The sequence below is a fragment of the Struthio camelus genome, chromosome 1, assembly GCF_040807025.1.
Source record: "Struthio camelus isolate bStrCam1 chromosome 1, bStrCam1.hap1, whole genome shotgun sequence".
Lineage (NCBI taxonomy): Eukaryota > Metazoa > Chordata > Aves > Struthioniformes > Struthionidae > Struthio > Struthio camelus.
In genome coordinates, this window is record NC_090942.1 from 123,510,012 (window position 1) to 123,523,552 (window position 13,541).

At 41.2% G+C, this 13,541-nt stretch overlaps 1 protein-coding gene across 5 annotated transcripts in view; it reads left to right on the top strand.

Annotated features, from left to right (window-relative positions):
- IGSF5 (immunoglobulin superfamily member 5) overlaps window positions 1-13,541 on the top strand; it is a 46,225-nt gene that overhangs the window by 14,348 nt on the left and 18,336 nt on the right. For all 5 annotated transcript variants that reach the window (XR_011135586.1, XR_011135590.1, XM_009679488.2 and 2 more), the window contains exons 5-8: window positions 4,477-4,608; window positions 5,124-5,148; window positions 8,145-8,257; window positions 9,792-9,868. Coding sequence is in view for 3 of the 5 variants with exons in the window: in XM_009679488.2 (XP_009677783.2) it covers window positions 4,477-4,608; window positions 5,124-5,148; window positions 8,145-8,257; window positions 9,792-9,868 (347 nt within the window). In the remaining 2 variants the exon portion in view is untranslated. The remainder of the gene's footprint in view (window positions 1-4,476; window positions 4,609-5,123; window positions 5,149-8,144; window positions 8,258-9,791; window positions 9,869-13,541) is intronic.

Below are 13,541 nucleotides of genomic sequence, written 5' to 3' on the forward strand. Positions count from 1 at the left end.
TAGGTAGTATTCTAGTCATATGCTGTATCCCAAGGTCTATGTAGATCCAAGAGCCATTTGACCTGCTCTCTTCTTCCTGGTGTGGTCTCTTTCACCTACTGGAGGAATATGGATATACTCATTAACATATGTGGAATTCTTTGGACAAAGTATTAGATTGCCTTTTGTTTCCTTATATTTAAGGAGATTTAAGGTGGCTTTAATCCAAGCATAACTGTCAAATAAGTCTTTCAAGAACTATGAGCAAGACCCTTGGTAACCTTTAACAGTTTTGCTAATGCTATCAGCAATTTTTTGTAATGCTGCTAATCTTTGGCCTCACTGACATCGTACAGCAATAAACTCCACAGATTAACGCATTCACAGCGTTAGGACACTCATGAGGCAAAGCACGACTTTTCTCTGCTTTATGCTGTCGGTGTGGAACAAAGCAAGTGAGACTATGAATAAATATCTACCTCATTATCTAACAGAATCCTGTGAAAAGTGCTTTTCTTTTCCAAACCATAATATGATAAGAACAAGTAAGAACAGGAGAAGTGCTCTCCCTGTGGGTTAGCAGTGCTTAATGCAGATGGGGAGATGATAATCACCTTGTCCTTTGCAGCTCTTCTCTGGTGAGGCTGGCCAAGAGCCTCAAACGTAAGGCAGAGGAGTCTCAGGGCAACCTGAACTTGCACCAGTAATCACATGGTTGGGAGGCTGTCCCAGGAGCTGAGGTTGCTGGTTATGGGTACACTACCAGCTGTGGTGGCACCCTATAATGGCATCCTTCTTATTAGCCATACCCTGTGGTATAGAAAATGCATAAGTTATATGGAGGTTTTTACAGTGGCCCACCAGGTATTTTCTGTACAGAGTAGAGCCTTAAATCTACACTTCTTTTTCTGAAGTGGTGAGCATTGTGAACTTCAATAATCATGCTGACAGCTTCTCTTGATGAACTGATACTTGTTCTGTAACGGACGAATACACCATGTATGAAGACATTCTTATAGTAGATTGATGACTGGTATGGTATAGAAGTTTCTACATATAAGCAACCGAAGAGGTTGAGTAACTGTGCCTTTTATTTTACGTATGAGTCATTATTAGCAAGTCCTTTCAGAAGTACTCACTTTGTAATGCAATTGAAAAAGGTCATTTCATCATTTTTAATAATTCTTTGTAGTCAGATTGCTCCTAATTACTGATTAAGCAAAATAGAGCTATCCTGAGGAAATTAATAAATTCCCCTGCCTACTCATTTGTGAACTACAGAGGGATCCACCCTCAGTTTCCATAGCTACTCACTGTAAATCAGAAGAGGAGAAAAACAGATGTCATGAAGCACAATTAGTGTATAATTAGTGATTGTATAGGACCATCATTCATTTCTCTTTGGAAAAATCATTGTGCAGCAGCAGACACTGAAATTTGTCAGGATATGAGAAAATGAAATCTCTAAATTATGAGAATGAAATAAAGATGTGACATTTGCAACGGAGGAATATATCTAATATATATCGTACTTTAAATCTCAGAACTACTCTGATTTTTCATATACAGACTCCCCCTTAGCTAGATGTTGTCAGGAATGAAGAAGGCTAGCTTCAAACATCTAAGGAGTCTTTCCCGAAACTATAGTAATATCGATTTCAGCCCTCGCTTAAAAGCTTGAGCAATCTAATTCACTTCTCCACAAGCCTCACGAGCAGTACTTGTCTATTCACAAGCATTATAACCAAAAAACTTCTGAGCCTTCTTCCACAGTCACTAACTGATAAACCAACATCGCCTGGCAGGTGAATGCCTTCCTGCATGTCTGGATCAGTCTTAATCTCGGGCCTCTTCTTACAGTTAACAAGATGATGCATTTTCGTGTTGGTCACTCCTCTCTCCAGAGGTGTCTTATTTGCAATTCAGTTTGACTGAGCCCCAAATTTGGGAACTCCTATAGAGTTATCGCAGCAGAAGCAGTCACAGAGCTGTTATTGGGACATGGGATCCTTGGCAGAGTCCCTTAGTTGGGCTTAAGCTTTTTACGGCTTCAGTGTTGGCTTTATGTGGCCTTTGCACTGCAGGAGGGGAAGACTAGGGAATCAGCCAGAACCTTGATCTTCCTTTGCTTTTATCCTAGCTACAAAGCTCCAAAGTGTCCAAGAAGCAGGGTGCAGCTTTGTCTTAGTCTCTCATTTCTCCTTGGTCACCAGCATGTCTCAGGGAAAATTCCCTTTTCCAGAGATGCTTTGCTCAGGTAAATTCTTAGCAGCTTTAGGAGAAGCTAGATGTTAGGATAGAGAATTGGCAGCAGAGAATGGGCCATATAGTATGAGAAGGTGGTTTCATCCATGTTTAGTACCTGATGTAACTTGATGTGGATTTACAAGTGGGGCTAAAAGGGTTTAATCTCTTCATCCCTCAGAGCCCCTCTCTTGTGCCCCTAACTTACATGTTGAGCTGGCGGCCCATGCGTTCATACCTGCTGGTCACATCCCCAGTTTCTTTCTGGATCTCTCAGAGTTGGGGAAAAACTACCATGCAGAACAGCCTGGGAGTATTTGTGTTGTATCCTGTCCCTCTTGCTTGTGCTCTGTAGAGCATCTTTTGGCAGGTAACCTGAGCCTGAGGGGGAGCAAAATACCTTAGTCTGGCAGCCAGCCTGACTAGTATGGTGCAGTGCCGAAAGAGCATTTGGCTTCCTCCTTCACGCTGGGGCTAAACTACCCCTTATAGCTAAGAGAGCTGTATCTTTCATATTTTAACTATCTTGAAATCCCTATGACATGCTTTATACAACAACATATAATAAATCATAGGTACTTGTTGCAGTACTTCTGGATGAAAATGTTATGAACAAGCTTATAATCAGTTGTAGTCGCAACTGATTATAGCCTACGGAATTAACTACTAGTCTGCAGGTTACCGAGTGCTTGTTTTTCCAAATTGTCACAAGAAGTTTAAAGCATGCTGTTTGTGTATTAGGATTAGAGAAAAGACTGGAATGAATTGCTTAATCATAACAACCTGAGCTTTGGAGAATTCAGAATCTCGACATGAGTCTGAGCTCGCTGGAGGCTGCAGTCCTGTGTCTCTGCAGTCCAAAGCCTCCAAACCCCAGGCATATGTAACTGGGCAAATTTGTAGATAGAATGGATTTACTTTTCTATCCCCTGCTTTTAGCGGAGCAGCAAATACTCTGGGTCACACATCAGGGGAATAGCTGTGACACTGTGCAGCTACCAATCATCTCTGTTGCTGCTGAACCTTTCCTAGAGGCTGTCAGGTAAATGTTGCCATGCAGTTTTTAATTGAGACCCCTAGCGAGGACGTGACATGCATAAACCCAGCATGCCAGAATGGGTATTGTCAAGTTTGTGTGTCTCACACCTGTAGTTCAGACTGGAAGTTTGTTTCTAAACAACTGCCAAGGTGATATTTGGGTGGCTTTTCAAAGGGTGATCAAGTTAGAAGCGCTCCTGAGATATCTGGTCAAAACCAATGGGCAGTGTGATGTGACAGTCAGAATTGTCATTTTCCTTTTGCCTCCAGTTGGGTAAGGAACATAAAATATTTTTAAAATTCTTTGCATGTGGCAGCTCTGTTAGCAAAACCATTTGATCGTAGCAACCAGTTTCAGCAAGACATTGAATTATCTTTAAATCACCTCATTTAACACTGCAGATTACAGCAAAGACAAAGGAATATTTTAATGTTGTAAAAACACCAGTAGCAAAGAGGGCTTCACTACTTGTAGTGAGTATCTGCAAACCCCAAAACAGTGCTACTCTTTACAATTTTTGCTCTTCACTGCTCTTTACAGTGGATAGCAGATGACCTACAAAGTATGTTGCAAAATCAAACACCTACTGAAATCAGTGGGAGAAATCTCAGTATGGGATTCATCAGAAGATCCTATCTACTGGATAGAGATCTCCATCTATCCTAGTCACTTAAGGCTATCATTGTGGCCAGTGGGGACCAATGGACACTTCTTGAGAGCTGTTCACCTTATCCAAAGGGAGACATACACGTCTGGCTAGAGGAATTGTAATTCAGAACACCTATTTTCTCTCCATGGACTAGAGCAACTAGGCAAGATGCTTAATACAGTATAGAAATAGTACAGCATAGTAATACAGTATAGAAATCGAAATTGAATCTTAACCCCTCTCCCCAGCCCCAAAGGTCTCTAAAGGATGCTGGGAGACTCAGAATACCTGCAAATAAAGTTTAGGTAGGAAGATTACAACTCCGAATTTTTCAGAAAGAGAAGTAACTATGAGGAAAGTTGCAACTGCAATAAGCATTAGCATTTGGAAACATTTTAAATTCTTGGGCATCATCCATGTATACAGAATCCTGTCATTCAGAAAACACTGCCTCCTTGTTAAATAATAGCAAGCAGCTAAAACCTTCTTACAGAAAAAGTAAATGTTCTGAAAAAAGATGTTTCCAGGCTCTGATAGTACAATATTTCTCCATTTAATTTAACAGAAAGTGAGCACAGCGAAGACAACACAAGCACATGGGTTATTGTACTTGCAGTCGTATTGTCACTTGTTGGTTTTATTCTTCTGATCTTTATTATCGGGGTTGTCATACGCTGTTTCTGCCAAAAGAAGAAAGGTAAGTGGATATTCACAGCTGCTCTGTGCATTAAAAAAAAATCTTAACTTAGAGATAAATCTACTATTAAATCAGTTCTGGTGTGGTGCAAAGACCTGTAAGTGAAAGTGTGAGAAGAGAGATCATGCTCTTGACCAGTGACCTGCAGATGCTCCTTGCTTTCACCTTGTTGTTTTTCATATAACTTGCTTTCAAAGTAATCAGTGGCCCACTAGCTTTGCCATGCATATCAATTACAAGGGGGTAGTATTTTTCAGAAGTACGTTAACTTGCAGTGACATTTAGTTACTATGCTGAGGATCTGTGCTGAGGCATACCTTCAGCACTGTATTTGTCAGATACTTTCCTCATTTCCAGTTTCTGCGTAAACTCTTCTAAAGGGATATTGCACAATTTTGTAAACAGGGAGGAGAGATGCTCCTGTGGTAACTAGAGCACAATGCATGCTCTAAGAGGAGCTAGTAGGGCATATTTAATCGTCCTGTATTTTCAACAGATTCATTTTTTTCTTTCAGGCTCCACATATCAAAATGAGATAAGGTAAGCTGAATAAGGTGGGAATTTTTTTTTTTCTTTTACCTAGATTCTTTCAGGCTGCCGCAGGATGGTGAAAGGGATGTGCCAGCTTCCACGCCCCACCGCCCCGCATTCGCTGACCTTCGGGTCAGCCTTGCTTGCGCCTTGGCACATTTTGGCATGCACAGCCTAGGAGCCGGCGGCCTGTGTGCAGGGGTAGGGGACAGACCCGAGGGGCAAAGAGCAAGAGCCACTGCCCGCAGCAGGTTGCAACTTCTGTTCCCACGATAACCTGGGGGAAAAGATGCAAAATCCCGGCACGCCTGATTCTGCAAGCAAGCACCCTCCCCTCCCCCGCCGCTCTGGAGCTGATGGGCAAAACAAATCCTTAAAAATTGGCTCTCTGCGGGAGGTTTTCGGGCGCCGGGTGTTTGCAGCAGCGCCCACAGGGGGTCACTGTGAGCCAGCGGCTCGCCGCGGGCTGCCGCGCCGGCACCAGCCGCCCCGGAGAGGGGCGGGCGAGCAGCTCCGCCGGGCCGCCGGCTTCTTGCAAATTCATTAGTGTCCGAGTGCAAAACAAACAAACAAACAAAAAAACCCCAACAAATCAAATTAAAAAAAAAGGCAACAACAAAAAGCTGCCGCGGTGATGAGCGTCAACATTTCAAGTGAATATCAGACTCGCGAGAATACAAAGCTAGCTGTACATTAGTGCTGACTGGGACACGCGAAAACACGCCAGCCCAGGATCGTTCAGTATTTACATCCGATTCATTACGTGGTGCTATTTTTTCTAAGCTTTTAAAGAGCCTTGTAAATTCATTTGCGGCTTATGCGTGTGCGGCATTTAACTTCTTAATCTCCTAACAAGTTTGCGATCCCATGCAACGTTTTACCTCTCACTTCAGGAATACTTAGCTTCATTAATGGCCTCTCAGAGGGAACTTTTTTTTAAAGGCCTGTTGACAGATTTCCATTTATACGGTACTTTATTCATATAAAGGAAAATAAGGAAGTTAAAGAAGCACTAGTTTCTCCTGAGGAGATGATGTTATTTATACTGTGCCATATCAGTAAACTTCTAGTTGATTTCTTATTTTGTGATGTTTAATCATTCAGTTTACTAAGTGCAGGTACATAAATAGGCAGGACTAAATCAGCTGGGAACTGGAGGCCCAGAACTAGTGCAACTTGCCTATTGGCTTTGGTACAAATTAAGCGCTACGGAGCATTTCTACTTGTGTTCTAACTTGGTTCTGCCAAAAGCCCACTGCAAGGGTCAGTCCTGCTATGGCAGAGTCAACTGAACCTATGGAGAAGCTTCTGCCCAGCAGCAGGGACTGGTATGGGGGACTTGGGGACCCTGCGTCCTGTCGCTACCTTCGGAGGATCTGTACAGTGTTTCCTGTCAGACAGCTTCAACAGGTCCAGAACAGGCCCTAACATTACCTTCTCCCTATTCTTTGAATCCAGTCTGGGGTAAATAAAAGTGTATCTTCATGACATAATGTGTGTTTTTTGGATCCCAGTACAGTAAAGCCTTTATTTGCCCATTAACTGTAAACATGGGTTGTCCTACTACTGCCCTCCGAAAGGTTACTTGCACTTTTAATGTTAAGCAAATGCTTGAAAACTGGGATGAGTCTGGGCTCTAGGGTTTAGCTTGGGTTCAGGAACTCAGTGTTGACCATTCTGCAAAGTTTTAGCATGGGTAAATAATGCTGCTGAAATCACAGGAACTATTTACAGTTACTTCCAGGTCTCATAGGTGTAGTGCTTTTTTAGGGGGAAGGGGGACCTATTTGAAGTAAAAAGAATGAAGATTCTCCGGATTTCAGATGCCACCTTGTACTAGGAGAAAGAAAGACGTATTGTTTTACTCCCCACCACATTTACCTTTAACTTGCCTGACCAGATTTTTGTGCCTCCTGCACTTTTTTGTAGCTGCTTTGGATTTGGCTACTGCACTGAGTTTGTTGAAATCTAAGGATCAGATAAAGTAGACTGTACAGTATCATCTAAGATGCAGAGGTGTTGTTCCTAAACAATTACTCTTACCTTTCAACAACCTTGGCAGGTTTCTTAGTGGTATTAACATGCTTATCTCCTAAAAAAACCCCAAATACACATATCGTAGCTGGCTCTTCATATTTACATGTACATCAATGATGCCTATCTGAAACTTTATGCACCTTTTTGCTAAACGTAAAAAGTAAATGCAGCAGTTTCCACAAATATTAGTGAAAAATAATTCACTCTTCCCCTACAAATTCCTGCACTGTCACAATCTTGCCATCAGTTTGTGCTTGCCACCCCAAAAACCTAGGCAAAGGTGGATCTGGGACTATACTGGGGAGGAGTTCGTGGTAGGAACAGCTGAATAGTAACATTTCTTGTGGCATAACAATGAGTAAAAAATACACTCTTTTCTTACTGTCTAGTTATGCCGGTGACTTCTGCAAATCCAGAGGTGTGTAGCTTTAATCAAGGAAGTTCTATTAACTTCACTGTGACTGTGTTCATGTGAAAAGTAAATTCCAAAGTAAAAGATTAACTTCAGAGTGTACAGATAAATCATTTGGGAGTGAACGGTGGTGATGTGAGCTAATATGCTTTGTTTTTCAAATTGGGTGAGCTCACATCACAAAGATGATGGGTTATCGTAGGTGATCTGAATGGTGTTACTGGGCCACTGACTAGCCTGTAATTCAGAATTTGAGATCAAAATTCATTTCCTACAAAACTTATGATCTGAATCAGAGAATGCAAGTCTTAGCAGATTGCTCATTTTATTCTCCTGCTTACTGATAAAGCAGGTGATGGAAACTTTCTAAGCAGAACTGCATAGATAATATTTATACAGGACAGAATTTGCAACAGATAAATATTTGGAAAGCCCAGAAATATTTTGTTTCTATTTCTTCAGGAGTAAGTCATATCCTTTTTTCTCTGTTCTTCTCTGCTGTTACCCAAGAGTTCTCCTATAATGAAGTTCTAATAATAGGTACTTTTATTTCTAGAAAAGTTTCAGCTAAGAAGAAAAATGGCGGCCATTTGCAAAACAGCCAAAGAAATGGTAATGAAAATCGTGGATACATTCCGGAGGAGCCAAAGTACACAGAACACATCCCAAGTGAGTCTCAGTCAGTGAATCACATAGCATTGAACTGCTTCTCAACACGGGCGTTGTGCATAAAATGTCAAGCAATTAAATTATGAGATTTCACAACACCTTGTGATGGACTTGTGCCTGGCCTGAACCTTTTCAGAAAGTTTTGGATCTTTTACAACATAGTTTTCAAAACTACTGAGAAAACGTCAAAGCTCTTTGCAGTTGAATTTAATGTTAGCATTTTTTTTCTTTTTAATGCCTTTGTTCTTCCAAATTCCCTCTAGGGCCAGGGGTGAGGGTACTGGATTCCCATATGAAAGGCTATTTAGGCAGTATTTTGCAGTTGGACTGCCAAAAAAAAGAAAGAACTACAAAAATCCAAAAAAGTCCACAGGAAACACAGGTGACATGATATGTGCACTTTTGAAGAAGTTGTTTTACTTTGGTTAACTCTTAGGACTTGTGCTGCTTCTGGAATTACAGCTGAATCTGTGAAAGTTCTCAGGCTCATCTATCATCTTTTTTTTTTTGTATTTTTTCTTACTAGTTTTTTGCTACCCATATAACTCAACAATAGCTGTATTTTTGTTAACTAGTGCAATAAGTTGTCGCAATGTCCATTTTTGCAACATTATCATAAAAAGTAGTCCTTTTGGTAATGATATTTCAGGACGGTGTATCAGCATCCTCATAATGTTTCAGGCACTGTAGGCACTTCTTTGCTTTCCTTCCAACAAGTTCAAATGTTACTGAAGTAGGTAGAGATGCACACCCACACTGAGCTTAAGCAGATATTCTTCATTTCCATGAGAAACTGGGTTTACATTTATTGCAATGAGTTTTATGAATTTTGTTCGTCAGTGTTGTCTATAAAATAGTGACTGCATAATGACTGCAGAGCAGTGACAGCCTAGAACATGCAAGTAACTAGAGGGGCAGGGGCTGGAAAAAGCCTAGTTTTTAAGTAGCTTATATTTTCCACAGGAGAACACGGCTGAGCAACTGTCCTTTGCAGTCCTTTTCTCCTCATTGCTGACTGCATTTGTAAAAATATATTAGTGATTTATGATTTTACTGATAAATGACTAAGGCATTATAAATTCTACTCCTTAAGCACAAGGCTTGTTCTATAGCAAACGTAAATCTCGACCAAATCTTGGCTCACCACTTGCATTTATAACCACATTATTATCAAAGCATTTAATCAAACACTTTATAGCATAAAATTATTGTGCAGCGTCTATAATCCAGGTATACACCCATTATTTGTCTCTAACAAATAAATTGTGACGAAATAAGTGCAGTGGAAGGATTTCAAGAGCATGAGGTATTTGTAAAGCTTAACATAGTTAAAGAAAATAAAAGAAAAACTAAAATAAACGTGGATAAATTGATTATACTTGTCCTGGATGGGCTCCTTGCATATTCATTAGATAGAACGGGGCTCACAAGGCACTTCCAGTATTAAATCATGTTTAGTTGCATTCCTGAATGGCTTGTGGTTCATGCCGTGGTGGACACTGAATAACAGTAATCTTGTATATTTTTTTAACAGGAATTGTCTCACTTCCCCCAATGACTTCCAAGTTTACTGTCCCTGATCCAGAGTCATATACCAGCTCTGCATCAAAGGTAACTGTAATGTGAAGATGTTGTCATTTTTCACACGGTGTGTATCGTACTGTACAAAGATTATAAACATAGATATTTGGTGCATGTGGAAATTTAAAAGACAGTTGCAGATCTGATTGGATAAGTGGAATGATCCTTTCAGCATTCCTGAACCTTCTGTTTATATGGATAAGTCCACTGGGTGTTAGTCTTGCATTTAGATTGATTTTTTTGGGGGGTAGGGAGGAAGAATATTTGGATAAAAGACTTAATAAAGCTTTCGCCACAGACCTGTTTTCCTCAGCTCCCTGCTATGTCTTCTCCTCCTCACCGAGGCTAAAGTTGCATGAGTCGTGGACTTTTCATCCTCAGTCCGTGTCTGCTCTTCACTATCCATGTCATACCCATTTTCTCTCCTCCAAATGTCAGTTAGGTCTTTCTCCAAGGGTGGTGGGTAGCCCTGGCTGGGACAGACTTGTCATAAATAAAGGCAATTGTGTTCTCATCTTTCCTAAGATTAAAGCATCGCTTCTTCCCTCCCCAGCCCACTTGTTATCATTACTTAAACCTTTTAGCCTTACCAGCCGGAATAACTCTGGCTCAGCTCTTGAGAATTCACCTCTGTGTATATTATTCAACCCATTATAATGTGGAAGCTTGCTTTGCTCTGGGGGTGTAATAATTCTGGGCAGCTGTTGCACAGGGGCCTTCGCCACAGGGGAGCTCTGCAATGTTTTTGTTGTTCTCCTCAGTCGCCAGACTGGAGCAGATGTGGGTAGGAGATGGAGGCACTGCTGAAGGTGGGGCTTGGGGTTCCTTGGCAACCACAGTAATCCAGTGCAGGTTTTTTGCAAACACATTGAAAATATGTGCGTTTTCCCTGCATCATTTCAAGACTATTCTCAAATTGCACTTCCATATTAGAGAAGTGTCTTCAGTCAGGAACTTCACAATGATCTTAGAGACATTTGGTATCTCAGCAGTAAATGACGGAAGGGAAAGCCCAAAGCTAACACGCACTCTAGAGTTTTGTCCTTTTTCCACATGGCTAAAGCATACAGAAGCAGACACCAGCATTTATTCCTCACCTTGTTCTGTTCTCAGCTACCTCCATTCTGAAGTGTGGCACTGGACTTACAGCTGCTAGCACAACCGCAATGTGGACCTTAATTTATGCCATACATTTGTAAAATATTTTTAGCATCTCTGTGATGTTTTTTGCCGATATTCACTTGGGAAAGCAGCAGCAATGTGGCACTGAGTTCTCCGGCTCAACACAGTGATATCTCATTTATTTTTGAAGAGCTGTTTCAACGTGTACAGTAGAGAGATCTGTGTTGTGACGACACTGCGTATAAATCATAGCAGAGTGTTTCTAGTTCTTTTGGCACACAATGAAACTTAGAAAGTATTCAATCAATGATTAAAGTAATGATCCAAATAATAACAGTAAAAATAATAGCAACGATAGTGATGTATCTATGGCTGGTAGTTATGATGTTTGACACTAATTACTTGTTAAACAAAGTAGTATTAACGCAAAGCTGAAAAGCCTGCACAAAACAGCTGAGGGTTCAAGCATTCCTATAATCACCAGGCAGTTTCAGTGTCACTCCCTAACCATGAGCAACAGTTTTAGACAGTTTGATATGTTTATAAGGCACTGGCTACGTCTACATTCACGAGGAGTGTGGCACATTATGATCAGCTCAGAGGAGCAAATCAGTGGGTGCTGAGGACCAGGTATCCGCACTGCACACATTTCAAGGGGAGGCGGTAGCTTCAATTAGCTGTGGTCTTCTCCCTCAGACTGGGTGCTCATTAACGACTGAGATGCACTGGACGTGTTCCTGGAGGGCATCGTGCAGTTTGGTTTCATCTGAAATGGATCGCTTCAGGCACTGTCAGGCAGCTCCACAGAGAGATCCAAAGTGTTGCGAGTGAGGACCATTAGGAGATTGGGTTCAAAAGCATGCTCCTGATTTGAGCGGAAGCACGAATGTAGGTGCAGCTTACATTCAGGCTGCCTGAAGGTGCAGCTTTCATGTCAAATGCTAGATTAGACGGCCTAGGAGGTTTCTTGCAGTCTGGTGGCTATGAAACAGTCAAATCCATCAGAGGGACACAGCAAAGACTTTGAACTATTTCTGTTAAACCAGGTGTCTCTGGACAGTGTTTAGTACAAGTCTGATACGGTGGCTTCTAGCTGCATCAGTAACAGCATGCAAGTTTTTTTAAAAACATCAAGAGATAATCTACAGGTGAAAATTGTTTATAGTTTTTTTCGACATGCTGGAGGAGTATTTAGCAATCTAAGGATGGCTTGTGAGGAGAAACTATTTCTCAATTTGAACAGGGCTTGTCAGTATGTTGTGGTGCCCCCGTCTTGTATATAGAGAAGCTGGTAAGGGAACTGCTAATATAGCTTGAGAAAGGTTTACATTAAAAGATTGTGGATTTGCAGTCTGTGATTTAAATTTATGGGGTTATATACAAACATAGAGAAATATTTTCCATACAAAAAGTGTTTTTCTTTCACGTTCATAACCTTCCCTGGTAACTGCATGATAGAGGTTTCCTGACAAAGCGTTGTGTTACTGGATGCATTTTAATAAAGTTCAGTCACCACTGTTTCCAATATATTGCATAATAAACACTGTGGTGCTCTTTCATGATAATATATTTCTTGTCAAGCAGGAGAAATCAGATGGCAAGCCATTTAACTGTTTGCTGATTAGTAATGAATCAGGCAACTTGTTCAGAAACTACATACCTTCCTGCCACTGCATTTTCTGGGCACAGAAAGTTGTGTTTCTCAGTTGACTCTCCCTGCCTGGATACTGGAAACATTCCCAAAGATTTTTCTTCTTTATTCTTCTGATTTTTTTAATGATAAAAGGGGGGAAAAATCAAGGAGAGAGAGGAGTTACCCCGAGAATTTTTTCCATGGTCAAGGAGGTCGTAAAGGGGTGAACTCCAGCACATTGCCTCTCTCTCCATGGATAAACAGGAAAAATAAGTGGACATCCTCATGGTGCTTACATGGAGGCAGAAGGAGCGAAGGTCCTCCCTCAGCAGCAGGGTGGGGAGGGAATGAGGAGCCTAACTTACTTATGGAAAGAGTCAGAGAGACTGAAGACCTAAATCCTAGCCTCTCCGCCTCTGCAAGATCAAGGAACTTAAGATTTCTGTACTTGGCTTCCTTGACACCTTATGGGATCAGCAAGAAGGATTAACCACAGCAACATGTCAGAAAATAGGTCCAAAGTAGGCAGTGTTTTAATGAGGGGCCTTAAAATTAGAACAAGCTCATGCATGTGGGGAGAAGATGGAAAGCAGGGCAATCACAGAGAATGAAGATTTTTCAACCTGGCATTTTAACTGGACGGAGGTGAACGTACCTGCTATTATGATGTACAGCACATTACTCCAATCCCTGGAGAAAAAGAGATGGAAAGTTTCAGCATCTAGAAGGGGAAAGTTTCAGGATCTAGAAGGTTAGCAAGCACAGGCTGCAGGTATTAGGAAGTCTCTCTTGGGTCTCTGAGGGTATCAGCTTCAAATTTGGTACCTTCTGTTCCACGTGTAAAAAGGTGAAATGTTAAATGATTTAAAATTTTAAGGAAGGCTTTGTATCAGAAATTTTCTTTCCTCAGAAGTCCTTGCCAATGGACCCAACCTGACACAAAGCCCT